This window comes from Phascolarctos cinereus, unplaced genomic scaffold (genome assembly GCF_003287225.1).
Source record: "Phascolarctos cinereus isolate Bilbo 61053 unplaced genomic scaffold, phaCin_HiC Scaffold_5;HRSCAF=322, whole genome shotgun sequence".
Classification (NCBI taxonomy): domain Eukaryota; kingdom Metazoa; phylum Chordata; class Mammalia; order Diprotodontia; family Phascolarctidae; genus Phascolarctos; species Phascolarctos cinereus.
Window position 1 is genome coordinate 466,743,116 of NW_027555958.1, and position 13,520 is coordinate 466,756,635.

Consider the following 13,520-nt stretch of genomic DNA (forward strand, 5'->3'; position numbering starts at 1 on the left):
GATTGTTAAATTTTCTAGTGTGATCATTTGCATCTTGGAAATTGGCAAGCATTACAAATCAGGGCTTGATTTATTGTTTTATTGACCATCTAGACTTAAGAAAGAGATGGATAAAATGATAATAACATTGATTAAACTAAAAGCTGGGATGCCCGTACATTTTTATTCGAGCCAGTTTAATATTTACCAGCACACCCCTAGGTTATATATATCCATGTTTATTATATTAGCAATTAGAACATTTTAGTGTGATTATGAAAATAGTTTTGACACATCAGATACTCTTGAAAGGTCTCAGGGAACTCCAGGCCTTCCTGGACTACAGAACCATGGGTATAATGGATAGAAAACTCATCTCAGAATAAAGAAGACCTGAGTTCAAGTTCTGCTTCTAGCTTACTGGCTATGTGACCTTTGAGTCCTATGGATAATTCTCCTAAGAGAATAAGTTTCTTTCTTCTTTCTTTTCTTTTTCTTTTTTTTTGGAGGCAATTGGGGTTAAGTGACTTGCCCAGGGTCACACAGCTAGTAAATGTCAGATGCTGGATTTGAACTAGGTCCTCCTGATTCTAGGGCTTGTGCTCTATTCATTGTGCCACCTAGCTGCCCCTGAAACAAGTTTCAAAGAAGGTGTCAACCTACATTGGTAGAGGAAATTCCTCTCTAAATATTGATGAAATCGCAGATCCAGCTCCCCTAATTTTTTTTAAATCCAATAGAACAAAAATCATGCCATTACTCATTCATAGTAACAAATCATAATTGCAAAAGTGCATAATAGTGAAGAGATTGCTGACCTTTGGGCAAGGGAGACCTGTAATCAAATCTACTTCTGATACTTACTAGCTGTGGGACTTTGAGTAAGCCATTAACCATTCTGTACTCAGCTTTTTCACATCTAAGGTGGGAAGATAGTATTAGTTATGGTGCCTTTTCCTGGGTTGTTGTAAGGATCTAATGAAAGAATATACATAAGATGTGTTGTAAACCTTTAAGCTCTAGCTAGGATTATTAATCGTATTGAAAGTCTGAATAGCTGAATAACTTTTAAATCTTTTGTATAACTCTCTGAAAATATGAAGCAAGTGGAACTTATATCTAAAGCAATAAATAGTCCCCTATATGACTCTAACTAACCCATATGTGGGTGGACACAGTTTGGGAAATTGGGAGAGATTGACTCTCTGGGCTAAGGATAAAATACAAGAGACACAGCAGTAGCTGGAGAGTTAATTCATAATGAGCATTTTGAAGCTACTGTAGTCAATAAAGAAAGTTTTGCCTTTGGCAGTAAGAATGTGTCTCTCAAAGCAGGCTGTGCATGGTAATATGGAAACACCAGTAAAGACACATTCAGCTCTCTTTCTTGCATTTTTTAGAATGGTTTTTTTTTTATCATCTGTAATGATTTCCTTTGAATTTAGGTGTGAGCTGGAGCATCGAGTGCTGGGTCAGAGGGGACTTGAAGATACTCATGTGTAATTTGGAATCATTGTTTAAGAATTCTTCCAAGACATCAGAATTTCAGGCTCGTCTTTCGTATGTTCTGTAAGTAGCTTATTAGAAATATTCTCTGTGTAGTGGACATGCTTTCAAAAGAACCTGGTTTTGGGTCTCCCATCGATGCTACCTAGCTTTGTGTGTCTGAGCAAGTCAGTGATTGGTGAAAAGGTTGCCTTGATGAAAGTAGGCATAGTGAGATAGAACCTAGGGCTGGGCTGGTAATCAACTTTACCTAAACAATGAAAAACTTCATGTGATGAGCTTGAAGATTTACTTTTCACGTAACACGAGAGTTTAGACAATTTATGGCATCCCCATCTCTTGTCTCGGTGGCTTCCCTCTAGTTCTATGCCTTAGTGTCCTGAGGGAGGGAGGCACTAGTCCAGCTGTGCTCTTCCCTGCTCAGACCACTTTGGTTCTGGGTGGCACATTTTGACCAAGACATTGATAAATTGGATATTATCTAAGGAGGGTCAACCAGATGACAAAGAGCTTTGGGATTGTGCCAGGTAAGGATCAGAAGAAGGAAGGGAGGATGTTTATCCTGGAAAAGAGAAGGCTCAGAGAGTAGTGGGGAATGGTAACTCTCTTCAGGTATTCAGAAGTCTTTCATGTGGAAAAGGAAATAAAATTGTTCTTGGCCCAAGAAGACAAATCCCAGAGCTCATAGATTCTCCTTACCATTAGAACTATAGGAAGGTGGAATGGGTTGCCTCATGAGATACTGGATTTCCTCTCAGTGGAGATCTTCAGTCAACATGCATTTACTGAGCACCTACTATGCGCCAAGCACTGTGTTAAGCCCTAGGGATATAAAAAAGAGGCAAAACCAGCTCCTTTCCTCAAGGAGCAGCTCACAGTCTAAAGGAGGAAACAACAGAAAAACAACTAAATACAAACAAGACATACAGAAGTAAATTGGAGTTAATCGCAGAGGGAAGGTTATCTTCAAAGACTTGGTAACCATTTGGGAAAGTTGCAGGGGAATTGTGGGTCAGAGAGGAGTTGATCTAAATGACCTCTGCTGTCTCTTCTGACTCAGCAATTCCTTTTGTTACTTTTTTTTCTTTCAAAATGTGGAGCTCTTTAATAAAGGTATAATGTCTTGCACAAATGTTTCTGACACAAAAAACCATTTACTTATATAGCATTAATTCTTTATTTAAATTAGAAAACATCCATTTGGGAAGTTTATCCTTAGAACTTTTGGGGGAAAAATCCTGAGAAACCAAGCTGGGTTGTTAAGCCAAATATAACAACTCTGACTTTATGGAAGGATACACTCCAGTTTTAAGTGGCTGAATCTTTCAGCTTCCAGGTGAAGGCAGTTGCAGAATTCATCACCATGTCTTACCTTGGGAAGAGCTTGCTTGTTTTCAAGATGTTTTAGATTCCATCTTGCATTTCCTGTGGGCATCAGGCAGGACAGGCATTGTCCCCAGTTTACAGATGAGGAAAATGGTGCTTAAGGACTGTGAATGGTTTTCCACATCTTTTTCAAGTCCTGTGATGCTGCTTACTAATTATCACAGAATCATGGGATTAGAGAGTTGGAAAGGACCTCAGTGGGCATCTACTCCAATCCTGAAATATTGACATATTAACAATTACTCTTCAATTCAGACTGTCCTGGGATTTGTGAATCCATCTAACTGTATTATTGTCTAAACCCCACCTCATTATCTTCCTCAAAGGAAAAGTATAAGATAGGTAATCAAAAGCTCTGCTGAAATCTTGGTAAACTACATCCACAGCATTTCCCTCATCTACTTGATTCACTAACCCAGTCAAAAAAAGGAAATGAAGTTAATCTATTATGACCAATCCTTTTTTTATAAACATTTTTATTTAGAGTTTTGAATTCCACATTCTATCCCTCCCTCTGTCCTTGTTCTCTCCACTCCCTGAGATGGTAAGCAATCAGGTATAGGTTATACATGTGGAATTACATAAAATATTTCCATATTAGTCATTTTGTATGAGAAGACTTGAGTAAAAGAAAAAAATGAAAAAAAAGTAAAAAATAGTACGCTTCGGTCTATCTTCAAATAATAACAGTTTTTCTCTGGAGGCAGATAATATGCTTCATCATTATTCCTTTGGGATTGTCTTGGATCATTGTATTGCTGAGAATAACTAAGTCATTCACAGTCCTTCATCGAACAATATTGTTGTTATTGTGTACAATATTCTACTGGTTCTGTTCACTTTACTATGCATCCATTCATTTAAGTCTTTCCAGGTTTTTCTGAAATCATCCTGCTTGTCATTTCTTATAGCATAGTAATATTCCATCACAATCATATACCACAGCTTGTTTAGCCATTCCCTAAATGATGGGCATCCCTTTGATTTCCAATTCTTAGCTACCACAACAAGAGCTACTATAAATATTTTTGTACAAATAGGTCCTTTCAACCTTTTTTGATGTCTTTGGGATATAGACCTAGCAGTGGTATTGCTGGATCAAAGGGTATACATAGTCTTATAGCCCTTTGGGCATAGTTCCAAATTGCTCTCCAGAAAGGTTGAATCAGTTCACAACTCCACCAAGAGTGCTATAGTGTCTCTGTTTTTCCACATCCCCTTCAATATTTTCTTTTTTTTTTTATCATATTGGCAAATCTGATAGGTGTGAGCTCAGAGCTCTTTTAATTTTCATTTCTCTAATGCATAGTGATTTAGAACTTTTTATATGACTATAGATAGCTTTGTATAATGACCAATTCTTGATGAAGCCATGCTTTGTAATCACTGCTCCCTTTATAGATGTTAGGCAACCATCTCAAATGATCCACTGTAGAATTTTCCCAGGAATTCATGTCAAGCTCACTGGACTGTACTTTTAGATTCCATTTTCTTGCCTTTTCTGAAAATTAAGATATTTGATGGAAACAAAACTAGACTTTAAGTTTGCCAAGACTTAGAGGGGTTAGGCATTTTGTCTGTGGTCAAACAGATACTAAATGTCATAGGCTGGATTTGGACTCATGTCAGTTCCAACTTTAGCATTCTTTTTACCATGTCACATTCCTGCTAGAATGTGCACTGCTGAGTACTCTTTCTCAGTGATGATGGGCTGAACTGAAGCATGAAGGATCAGCTATGTGGCTCTGAGTCCAAATCTGCAGAACATGTCATTGCCATTCAGAAGACCTTTTGGATAAACTCTATGGCTTGGTTCCCAAGCTGCATAGCAGCTAACTGTTGTCTATCTAGGACTTACAAAGAAAGAGAAATACAAATCATATCTTGAAAATATGGTAGTCTCCCATGGGAGAAAAGTAGAAAGCTTATTGTTTTAGAATTGAAAGAGAAGTTAGAAGTCATCTAGTCTAACACTCTCATTTTATAGATGAGGAACCTGAGGCCAAGAGATTTGTTCATGGTTATAGCAATAAGATAAGAAAAAGAAATTGAAGGAATAAAAATAGACAATGAGGAAGCAAAACTATTACTCTTTGCATATAATGTGATGGTTTATTTAGAGAACCCCAGTGAATCAACTAAAAAAATAGTTGAGACAATGAACAACTTTAGTAAAGTTGCAGGATGGAAAATAAACCCACACAAATCATCAGAACTTCTATATATCACCAACAAAACCCAGCAAGAAGAGCTAGAAAGAGTCGCAGACAGTATAAAATTCTTGGAAGTCTACCTGCCAAGGCAAATCTAGGAACAATATGAACACAATTACAAAATACTCTTCACACAAAGACATACCTAAGCAAATGGAGAAATACTGATCGCTCATGTGTAGGCTGAGCCATTTTGATAAAAATGACCACACCACCTAAATTAATTTATTTATTCATTATCATACCAATCAAAATACCGAAGAATCATTTCATAGAGCTAGAAAAAATGATAATAGACTTCATCTGGAGGAACAAAAGGTCAAGAATATTAAGAGAATCAATGAAAAAAGAAGTGAAGGAAGGTGGCCTAGCAATATCAGATCTCAAACTATACTACAAAGCTAGAATCACCCAAACAATTTGGTTGGTTGGTTAGATTTTGGTCCTGCTCAAAAATGAAGGAAAAACAAGTTGGCACTCTCTGTGAAATAACTGGTTGATCAATGGAATAGATTAGACACATAGTATTACAGAGGAAAAATGACCACAGTAACCTAATGTTTGATAAACTCAGAGAGCCAAGCTTTTGGAGCAAGAGCTCATTATCTGAAAAAAATACTGGGAAAACTGGAAAGCAGTTTGGCAGAAACTAAGCATAGTCCAACATTTCATACCATATACCAAGATAAGGCCAAAATGGGTATATGGTGTGTATGTGAGTGTGTGTGTGTGTGTGTGTGTGTGTGTGTGTGTGTGTGTGTGTGTATACCTATATACAGTATTAACATATAAAGAATAAATACAAATCTGTGCAAAATGGTGAAGTATAAGGCAGTTTGGGAAGGAAAGCACCAGCATTTGGGGAAATCAAGAAAGGTTTCATGCAGAAGATTACACTTAAACTGTATCTTAAAGGAAGAGAGAGATAACTGGTCTTCTTTTTAAAAAGGCTTCATTATTGACTTCTTTTGCTTTCCATCACCTTCATTTTCAATCTCTTTCTCTTTCACTCAGGGAGCCATTTCTTGTAGCAAAGAAAAACCCAGTTCAACAATAGTAACCAACAGCAGCTTAGTCTCTGCCTTGTTCCACACCCATGGTCTCCTACCTCTGCAAAGGTGGGGGAGGGAGGCATGCTTGCTCATCTCTTCTTCGAGGCCAAGCTTGGTTATTATAGCCACACAGCATTCAGATTCTTTGCTGCTGTTCTTTCTGCCCTGTTTCCCTGCTTCTGCTTACTGCACTCTGCATCATTTAATAGATGTTTCCTCAGAATTCTTCATTGTCTCTTACACTTGTGCCCATCCCTTATCCCCTGATGCTCATGCCCGGTGAACAGACCAAGCTGGGATTCCTCACCTTTGTGCTTCTGTTGAACACCGAGGTATGGATGATGATGGAAGGCACAGTGCCTACAACAATCCACATGTTTTTATTTTATAACAGGTCAGAAGCATCACAGCAAGACTCAGCCATGGTGTCCCAGAAGAGCAATTTTCAGGTTGTTCAGTGCAATTGCAGTCAGTCCAAAGACTGTTTATGCCATGTACCCATGCCCATAGCCAAACTCAGCTCTATCTCCTTGATATTTCTGGAAATCACAAATGGAACCATATTTCTCCAGTCACCCATGATGTCTGTGAAGCCTATAAATATTGGTAAGTGTAACATCACCAGATCTTAGGGCTTTTCTTCATAGAAACTGTTGCAGTACTTCAAAGATATATGATTTCATCAGTGTGGGTACTCCCTTCATTAATGCAACCAGCAACCCCTCCATCACCCATAAATGATTGATGTGGGTCCGAATTTATCCCTTGAGTGTGGTGTGGTGAAAATAGTCCTGGATTTGGAGTCAGACAATATGAGTTCAACTCTTATCCTTGCTTGTTTCGACTTGTTTGACCTTGGGCAAATTATTTCACCTTCCTGGGCCTCAGTTTCTTCATCTGTAAAGTGAGCCGAAGAAGTTAATCTCTGAGGGCCCTTCCAGCTCTAGATTTATAATTCTGTGCTTTTTTGTGGTATCTCCATTGAAATCCTCCTTGGCACGGAGGTGGCCCTGGGTCTTTGAAGACTATACCTATAGTGTTTGAGCTCTGGTAGTTCCAACCAAGCAGAAGAGGTTTTGAGCACAGGCCTCATGATGGATTGCATGGCCAATGCTCAAGGCCCAGCCTGCCCAAGTGAGGAAGAGCTCATCTTCAGGTTGGCTGGCCATACAGACATGGGTTTTCTAATCAATCAGTCAATCAGGAAATGTTTAGACAAGCCCTATCCATACTTTACTTTGCTCTTCCCTTTCTGGATGCTTTTTCTACAGCCTCTTAATTGCCACTTTACAAACCTTGAAGCTCTACAATAAATATGATCTCTTATTAGTATTACACTTACATCACTAAGTCAGGGTTCTTAGCCATTTTTTGGTATCACAGACTCCTGGTGAAGCCTATGGTCCCTTTCTCACATCGTGTTTGTAAATGAATAAGAAAATGTATAGGAATTTTAAAAACTAATAACATTGAAGTACAATTATCAAAATATTAGAAAAGGAAAAGAAAACAAATAAAAAGTTCCTCAGACTCCAGGTTATGAAACTCTGGACTCAACACTCGGGAAGAAAATTCAATAGCATGGAAAATAAGTTCTAGGAAAGCAAGAATAATTTTAGTCTTTGCCCTTGTAACCTCACCTCCTAGCACTATGCCTAGCCCATAGTAGATGCTTTATATTTGTTTATTGATTGACAGAGTGATTGATTTAAAAAACAAACAAACCAGGACTTGTTTCTTTTATGTTTTCAATCTAGCATCTGTGTCTGAATGACTATGCAGGCTTATGGAGATAATACCTTTAGGATGAATTATGATCTGCATTGTTAGGATACTGCGTTACCCATGCTAATGATAGCATATATCTGTGCAATGTTGAAGGTTCTCAATAATGGGAATTCTGCACCTATGGGCTTAACCAGTTTTGGGTCTTTTTCTCCCAGTAGAATTTAAGTTCCTTCAGGAAAGGATCTGATTTTTGCTTTGTTCTAGTATCTCCAGAAGCTAGCATGATGGCACAATATGTAGGAATAAAAAGTGCTTAGTAAGTGCTTGCCAAGTTGAGATGAATTAAACTATTTGTCTGTCAGTCTGTCTGTTTACCTATTGATCGTCTATCTTGATCAAGCATGTATCATCTATCTGTATCTCTGTTCTATCTACCTATCTATCATTGGTCTCCGGCTTTCTCCTGACTCTGAGTCATATACCACTTCAGCTTTCTGATACTGCCTCTTCAATTATTAAAAATCAGATTTAGTTCATGGTCTCATAGGATTAGAGCTGAAGAAACCTGAGAAGTTACGTAGTCCAATTTTCTAATTTAATTGAGGAGAAAATGGAGATTCAGGGAGGGAGTGAGTTGCCCAAGGTAACATTGATGGTGTTAGAGGAGAGATTCAAACTCTACTCCATTGATATAAAATCCAACATTTCTACTGATCTTTCTGTTGAAAAACTGAAGCCTGACTTGAAATATTATGATTTTCTTAAAGTGAAGCCAGACCCACCATTACATTTGCTAATGGAAATAACAGATGATGGAAAATTAAAGATCTCTTGGTCTAGCCCACTGTTGTTGCCATATCAACTTCAATACGAAGTGAAATACTCCGTCAAGTCAACTGAGACCATGGGGCAGGTATGCATGTTCTTCTACTGTGCAATTCATGAAAATTAAATCCTGGGGATTTCAAGGAGAGCTGCATGTTACCTTTGAGATAAGATCGAAATGGTCCCTCAAGAGAAAGAGCCTTTCAATCCCTAAAGCTTTTTCAGCATCTGATACTCATGTAGTGAGAACCTCCAGAAGCATTTAACTCACTATGGGTCATGGAGTATGTCTAAGTATATCCTCATCTTTGCTGAACTACGAAGTTTGCATTATTCCCTGCTACCTTCTCAAGGTGATCCCAAAGCAAAGCTTATAGACTTGCTGTGTTTCATAGGATCAAAGATTAAAAGGTCATTTGGTGCTAGGCTTATGGCTTTAGAGCTGGAAGGAACTTCAGAGGTCATCTACCTCACTCTTTTCATCTTACAGATGAGGAAACTGAGTCGCAGAGAGAGTAAACAAACAAGAATAAATGGGAAAACCAGAATTAGAATACAGATGCTCTGACCCCAAATGCAGTATTCTTCTCATTGCGTTATGATTCTCTCTCCCCATGGTTCAGATTAGCAGACTTAAAGAGGGATACCTAATCACTTAGCAGTCTGCGTAACTTACTAGAGGTCCCTAACCAGGCAACAGTGATCTGTCTTAAAATTAGTCAAACAACAGGTCTTATCCTGAGGGTTGGAGGCTAATTGGCACAATGGATATTGAAATATCATGAGAAATATTAGGGAGTGGAGGCAGGGGCCATTACGGTTTGGACATAACTGGGAATAAATAAACATCAGTTGGTCAAGGCCACCAGTCATAAGGAACACAAAGGAAAGTGTAGAGGAATAGAGCAGAGTGTGGCAAAATGTCAACTTGAGGAGGCTTCCACAAACCCAGGTTCTCATTAGCAATCCCCTTCTGTGTGGTGTTTTGACTTTTTTAAATGAAATTTAGCAGATTGCTGCGATTGTACTAGATACTTCCCTGCTCGTGGACAATGTGCTACCTGGTTCTTCATATACAGTTCAGGTACGGTGCAAGAGGCTGGAAGGCCCAGGAGCCTGGAGTGATTGGAGCACTCCTTGCAACTTCACCACCCCAGGTATGTTGCTGGCATATAGGGTGCATCTTTGCTTCTGATTGTTGGGGAGTAGATTTTAGGGATCTCTCTCTCTCTCTCTCTCTCTCTCTCTCTCGTAAATACTTGGCATTTTGTGGTAGTAAATGTGAACTCAAGAAATGAGGTGACCTAGGGGATAGAATGTTGGTCTTGGAGTTGGGAAGAGCTGGGTTCAAGTCTTACCTGACATAGAATCACAGAATTTTAGAATTGGAAGGGACTCGGTGACCATATTTTCTAAACCTCACCAAAAAGGAATCCTCATTATTAAATACTTGTTGAGGGGTCATACAACTCTGGCCTGGAAACCTCTCAGAATGGAGAGCCCACTAATCCTTAAGGAAGCTCATTCCATTCTGGGATAGCTCTGATAGCAAGTTGTTTCTTGACAGTAAGCCTAAAATGGCACACATTGGCTGTGACTTTGGGGAATAAGTATTTAAACTTTCAGTGGTCTAGGTAACTCTCTAAGACTGTAAGTTATAAAGGACTTACTCATTTGCATTGGTAGAGATTTCTGCAGCAGAAATTAGCTAAACTAAGAAAGTCAGAGGTCCACCCTCTCCCCCTGCCCCCTACAAAATGGGTGCCAAATTGAAGGGGGAAAATTATTTGTATCATTATACATTTTAAAAACTCAGGGTACATTACACTTAAATGAATGTACATGTGTTATTGAAATTTACAGTATGTTTTGGAAATAAAGCCTAAAGATTAAGACAGGAGAATGTTACCATGAGCCTCTCACTTTTTTTGTACTTTGTATTCATTCATAATTTTCATTCATGAAATTTTTACATTAAAATAATTTTATAGGGAAAACAAGAGAGAGTTGAAAAACAAGATTAAAAAAAACCTAAGTTTTATAGAGTTATTGGCATACTTAGTGTATCTTTAGTTCCTGTTTTGAAATGAGTATATTCACTTGATGTGATTTTTAATAATTTCTTTTTACATATTTTTAAAAATAATTTTTATTCTGAACTTAACAAATAGAAAATAAAATTCCATATCTATGTATCTATCTATCTATCATCTATCTATCTACTAGAGTAGAAAAAGATTGTATATAAAACTACAGCTTGTGTTTCTTTTAAATTATATAACAAATTAAACATCAAACTTTTGAAGCTGTCCTTCCTGTATGCCCATTCATTCATTTATTCACATATATGTATATATACACATAATACATACATATATCTATATCTACATATGCACATATTAATTCTGCTGCTACAATGATTTCTTCTTATCAATTCTGCCGTTGGGGACTTTTGACTTTCTCAGTCTGCTTTTTTTCGTTCAGTTACAACAGTGTGGATATTTTTTTTATAGAAGGTATGAAAACTAAACCGTGTTCATACTTTGCTGGTCTGGCTGGGGCTGGAGGTTGGGTAGTATTATGGTGATTATTGTGGTCATAGGATTTAGAGCTGGGAGAACCCTTACAGTTCACTAGGGTAACTCCTTCATTTTCCACGTGAAGAAACTGAAGCTCGGAGCTACTTAAAAGTGGAATGGGTCACCACAGGTGGTAGTGAGCTCCTTTCCCCTTGAGGTTAATAGTACTGTATTCACACTTTTTCAGAGGCTTATTAGAAAGAAACTCTCTGAATAAATTATAAAACATTTGGATGAGAATAGTTTTTAGTTGGGGGAATAATAAATATTACGACTATTCAAATAAAATATTAAAATTTTTTGTGTCTTACATCTTTGAAAGAAATGTTCTAAAAAAAAATCTCACTATATGACCTCCTGTCAATTAAAAAAAAATAAATCAACAAACATTATTATTCCAGTAAAACAAAATGTTCTCTACTTTCACTACTAGGAATTTGTAACCCGGCTTGGCTGTATTTTCTTTAAATCTGGTGCAAGCCCAGGTCTTCAACGTGAAGCTCCCTTTATTTTCAGCACCAAACAACAGCAGTAAAAGATCAACAGAAATGCACGTTGTTTTCTGGACATGGCCCATTGAGCAACACCCTTGTTCCACTGATGTGTCAAGATTTTTGCTGTCAGATCCAACCTGTCAGTCAATTGATACACATTTATTAGGCACCTTCTATGTACCGGACACCGCTAAGTTCTGGGGAATACAAAGAAAGGCTTGTCTATAAATCTTCTACCTGATTTCTACGATGTAATTCTATTTGTTTTCCAAAGCTTAGCACAGTGCCTGGTACATAGTAAATGCTTAGTAAATGTTTTTTGATTGATTGATTTATGATAAGTTTGGCCGTTCAGTTTCAGCATCATGTGTTCGTTAACTAACGACCTTGCTAACTTTAGATATTTCCATTCTGTTTTGACAGGTAATATTTGAATCATCTAATTTTATAACCAAATGGGAGTGGGAACCAACTTACACTAGTAGAACAAAATTAAATAGGGGAAAAGCCAGTCCATTAGAGTGGAGGGATTTAACTCTAAAACAGGGGGTACTCCAATCACATTTGTACATTATTTCCAGCAAAGAAGCACCCATCACAGACATGAGAGATTGTTGACCTACCTTGAACACACTTCAGTATTCCACAGTACATACAGAATAGCCTCTAAAGATCTCAAAGGATAACCTCTTAAAATGTACAAATAAGCTTTCATATATCCCAGTCAATTCTAATCAAAGCTTTCCTTTTAAAAGTTAAAAAAAAATTAAAAACAAAAAAAGCCCCTTCATGTCTAAATTGAAGACATCTAGGACTTAATGTGTCAAAGTTTTCTGATGTGTTTTTGTTGAGTCCATATGTCACCATAGTGTTTCTTGCATCCTTCTCCTTATCACTATTCCCACTACCCACTCGTACTCTCCTAGTTCAAACCAATCAGTATTCATAGTCCGTTATGATAGCCCCACTGCTGGATGACTTTCTATACCCAGAACAAGCTACATACTTTCCCACTGCTGTGTTTGCAGAGCAAGGAGGCAATGCAGCTGAGCTGTAGGGCCAGGAAGGCAACAATTACAGCCTTAGTCTGGGGAAATACACTACCCTTTTTTCATATCCTGAGTAGCGAGGTGTTGCTGGGCCTGGAGTCAGGAGCCTCAGAGGCTCACCACCTGTATGACCTTGGGCAAGTCACTTAACCCTCTTTGCCTCAGTTTCTTCATCTGTAAAATGAGCTGAAGAAGAAAGTGGCAAACCACTCCAGGATCTCTGCCAAGAAAACCCCCAAATGGTGTCATGAAGAATCAGACACAACTGAAAAGACTCAATGACAACTTTCATATCCTGGGTCTGTTTACCCTTGAAATCCTATTCTTCAATATTCACCTCAAAAAGTCTTCCCTAGATAATAATAATCTTTCCGTCATCTTAATTCACAGAACTATCTTCTTTTGTTAATTTTTTAACTCTTAAATTTGAATTACAGGGCTTTTTTTAGTTTTGCTTATTTGTTTTATTACTATTATTACTAGCTCATGTTTGCTTTTGAGTTCCTATAGAAGGTAGGTGATCTCTGTTGTATGTCCCTCAGAACAATGGCAAACAGTTGATGAATGAATAAAAAAAAGATTTATTAAGTTCCTTGTATGTGCCAATTACTGCATTAACTCATTCATTAACAAATGAATGATTAGAATAAAAAAAATAACTGGCAGGTGGAATTGAAAATGACATGCCCATAAAAATCAAGTAGAAACA

General features: G+C 37.7%; 1 protein-coding gene across 1 annotated transcript in view; it reads left to right on the forward strand.

Annotated features, from left to right (window-relative positions):
* Positions 1–13,520, forward strand: part of LEPR (leptin receptor) — an 81,368-nt gene that overhangs the window by 23,685 nt on the left and 44,163 nt on the right. The window contains exons 4-7 of the mRNA XM_020993167.2: positions 1,425–1,548; positions 6,531–6,742; positions 8,632–8,777; positions 9,702–9,846. Coding sequence (XP_020848826.1) covers positions 1,425–1,548; positions 6,531–6,742; positions 8,632–8,777; positions 9,702–9,846 — 627 coding nt within the window. The remainder of the gene's footprint in view (positions 1–1,424; positions 1,549–6,530; positions 6,743–8,631; positions 8,778–9,701; positions 9,847–13,520) is intronic.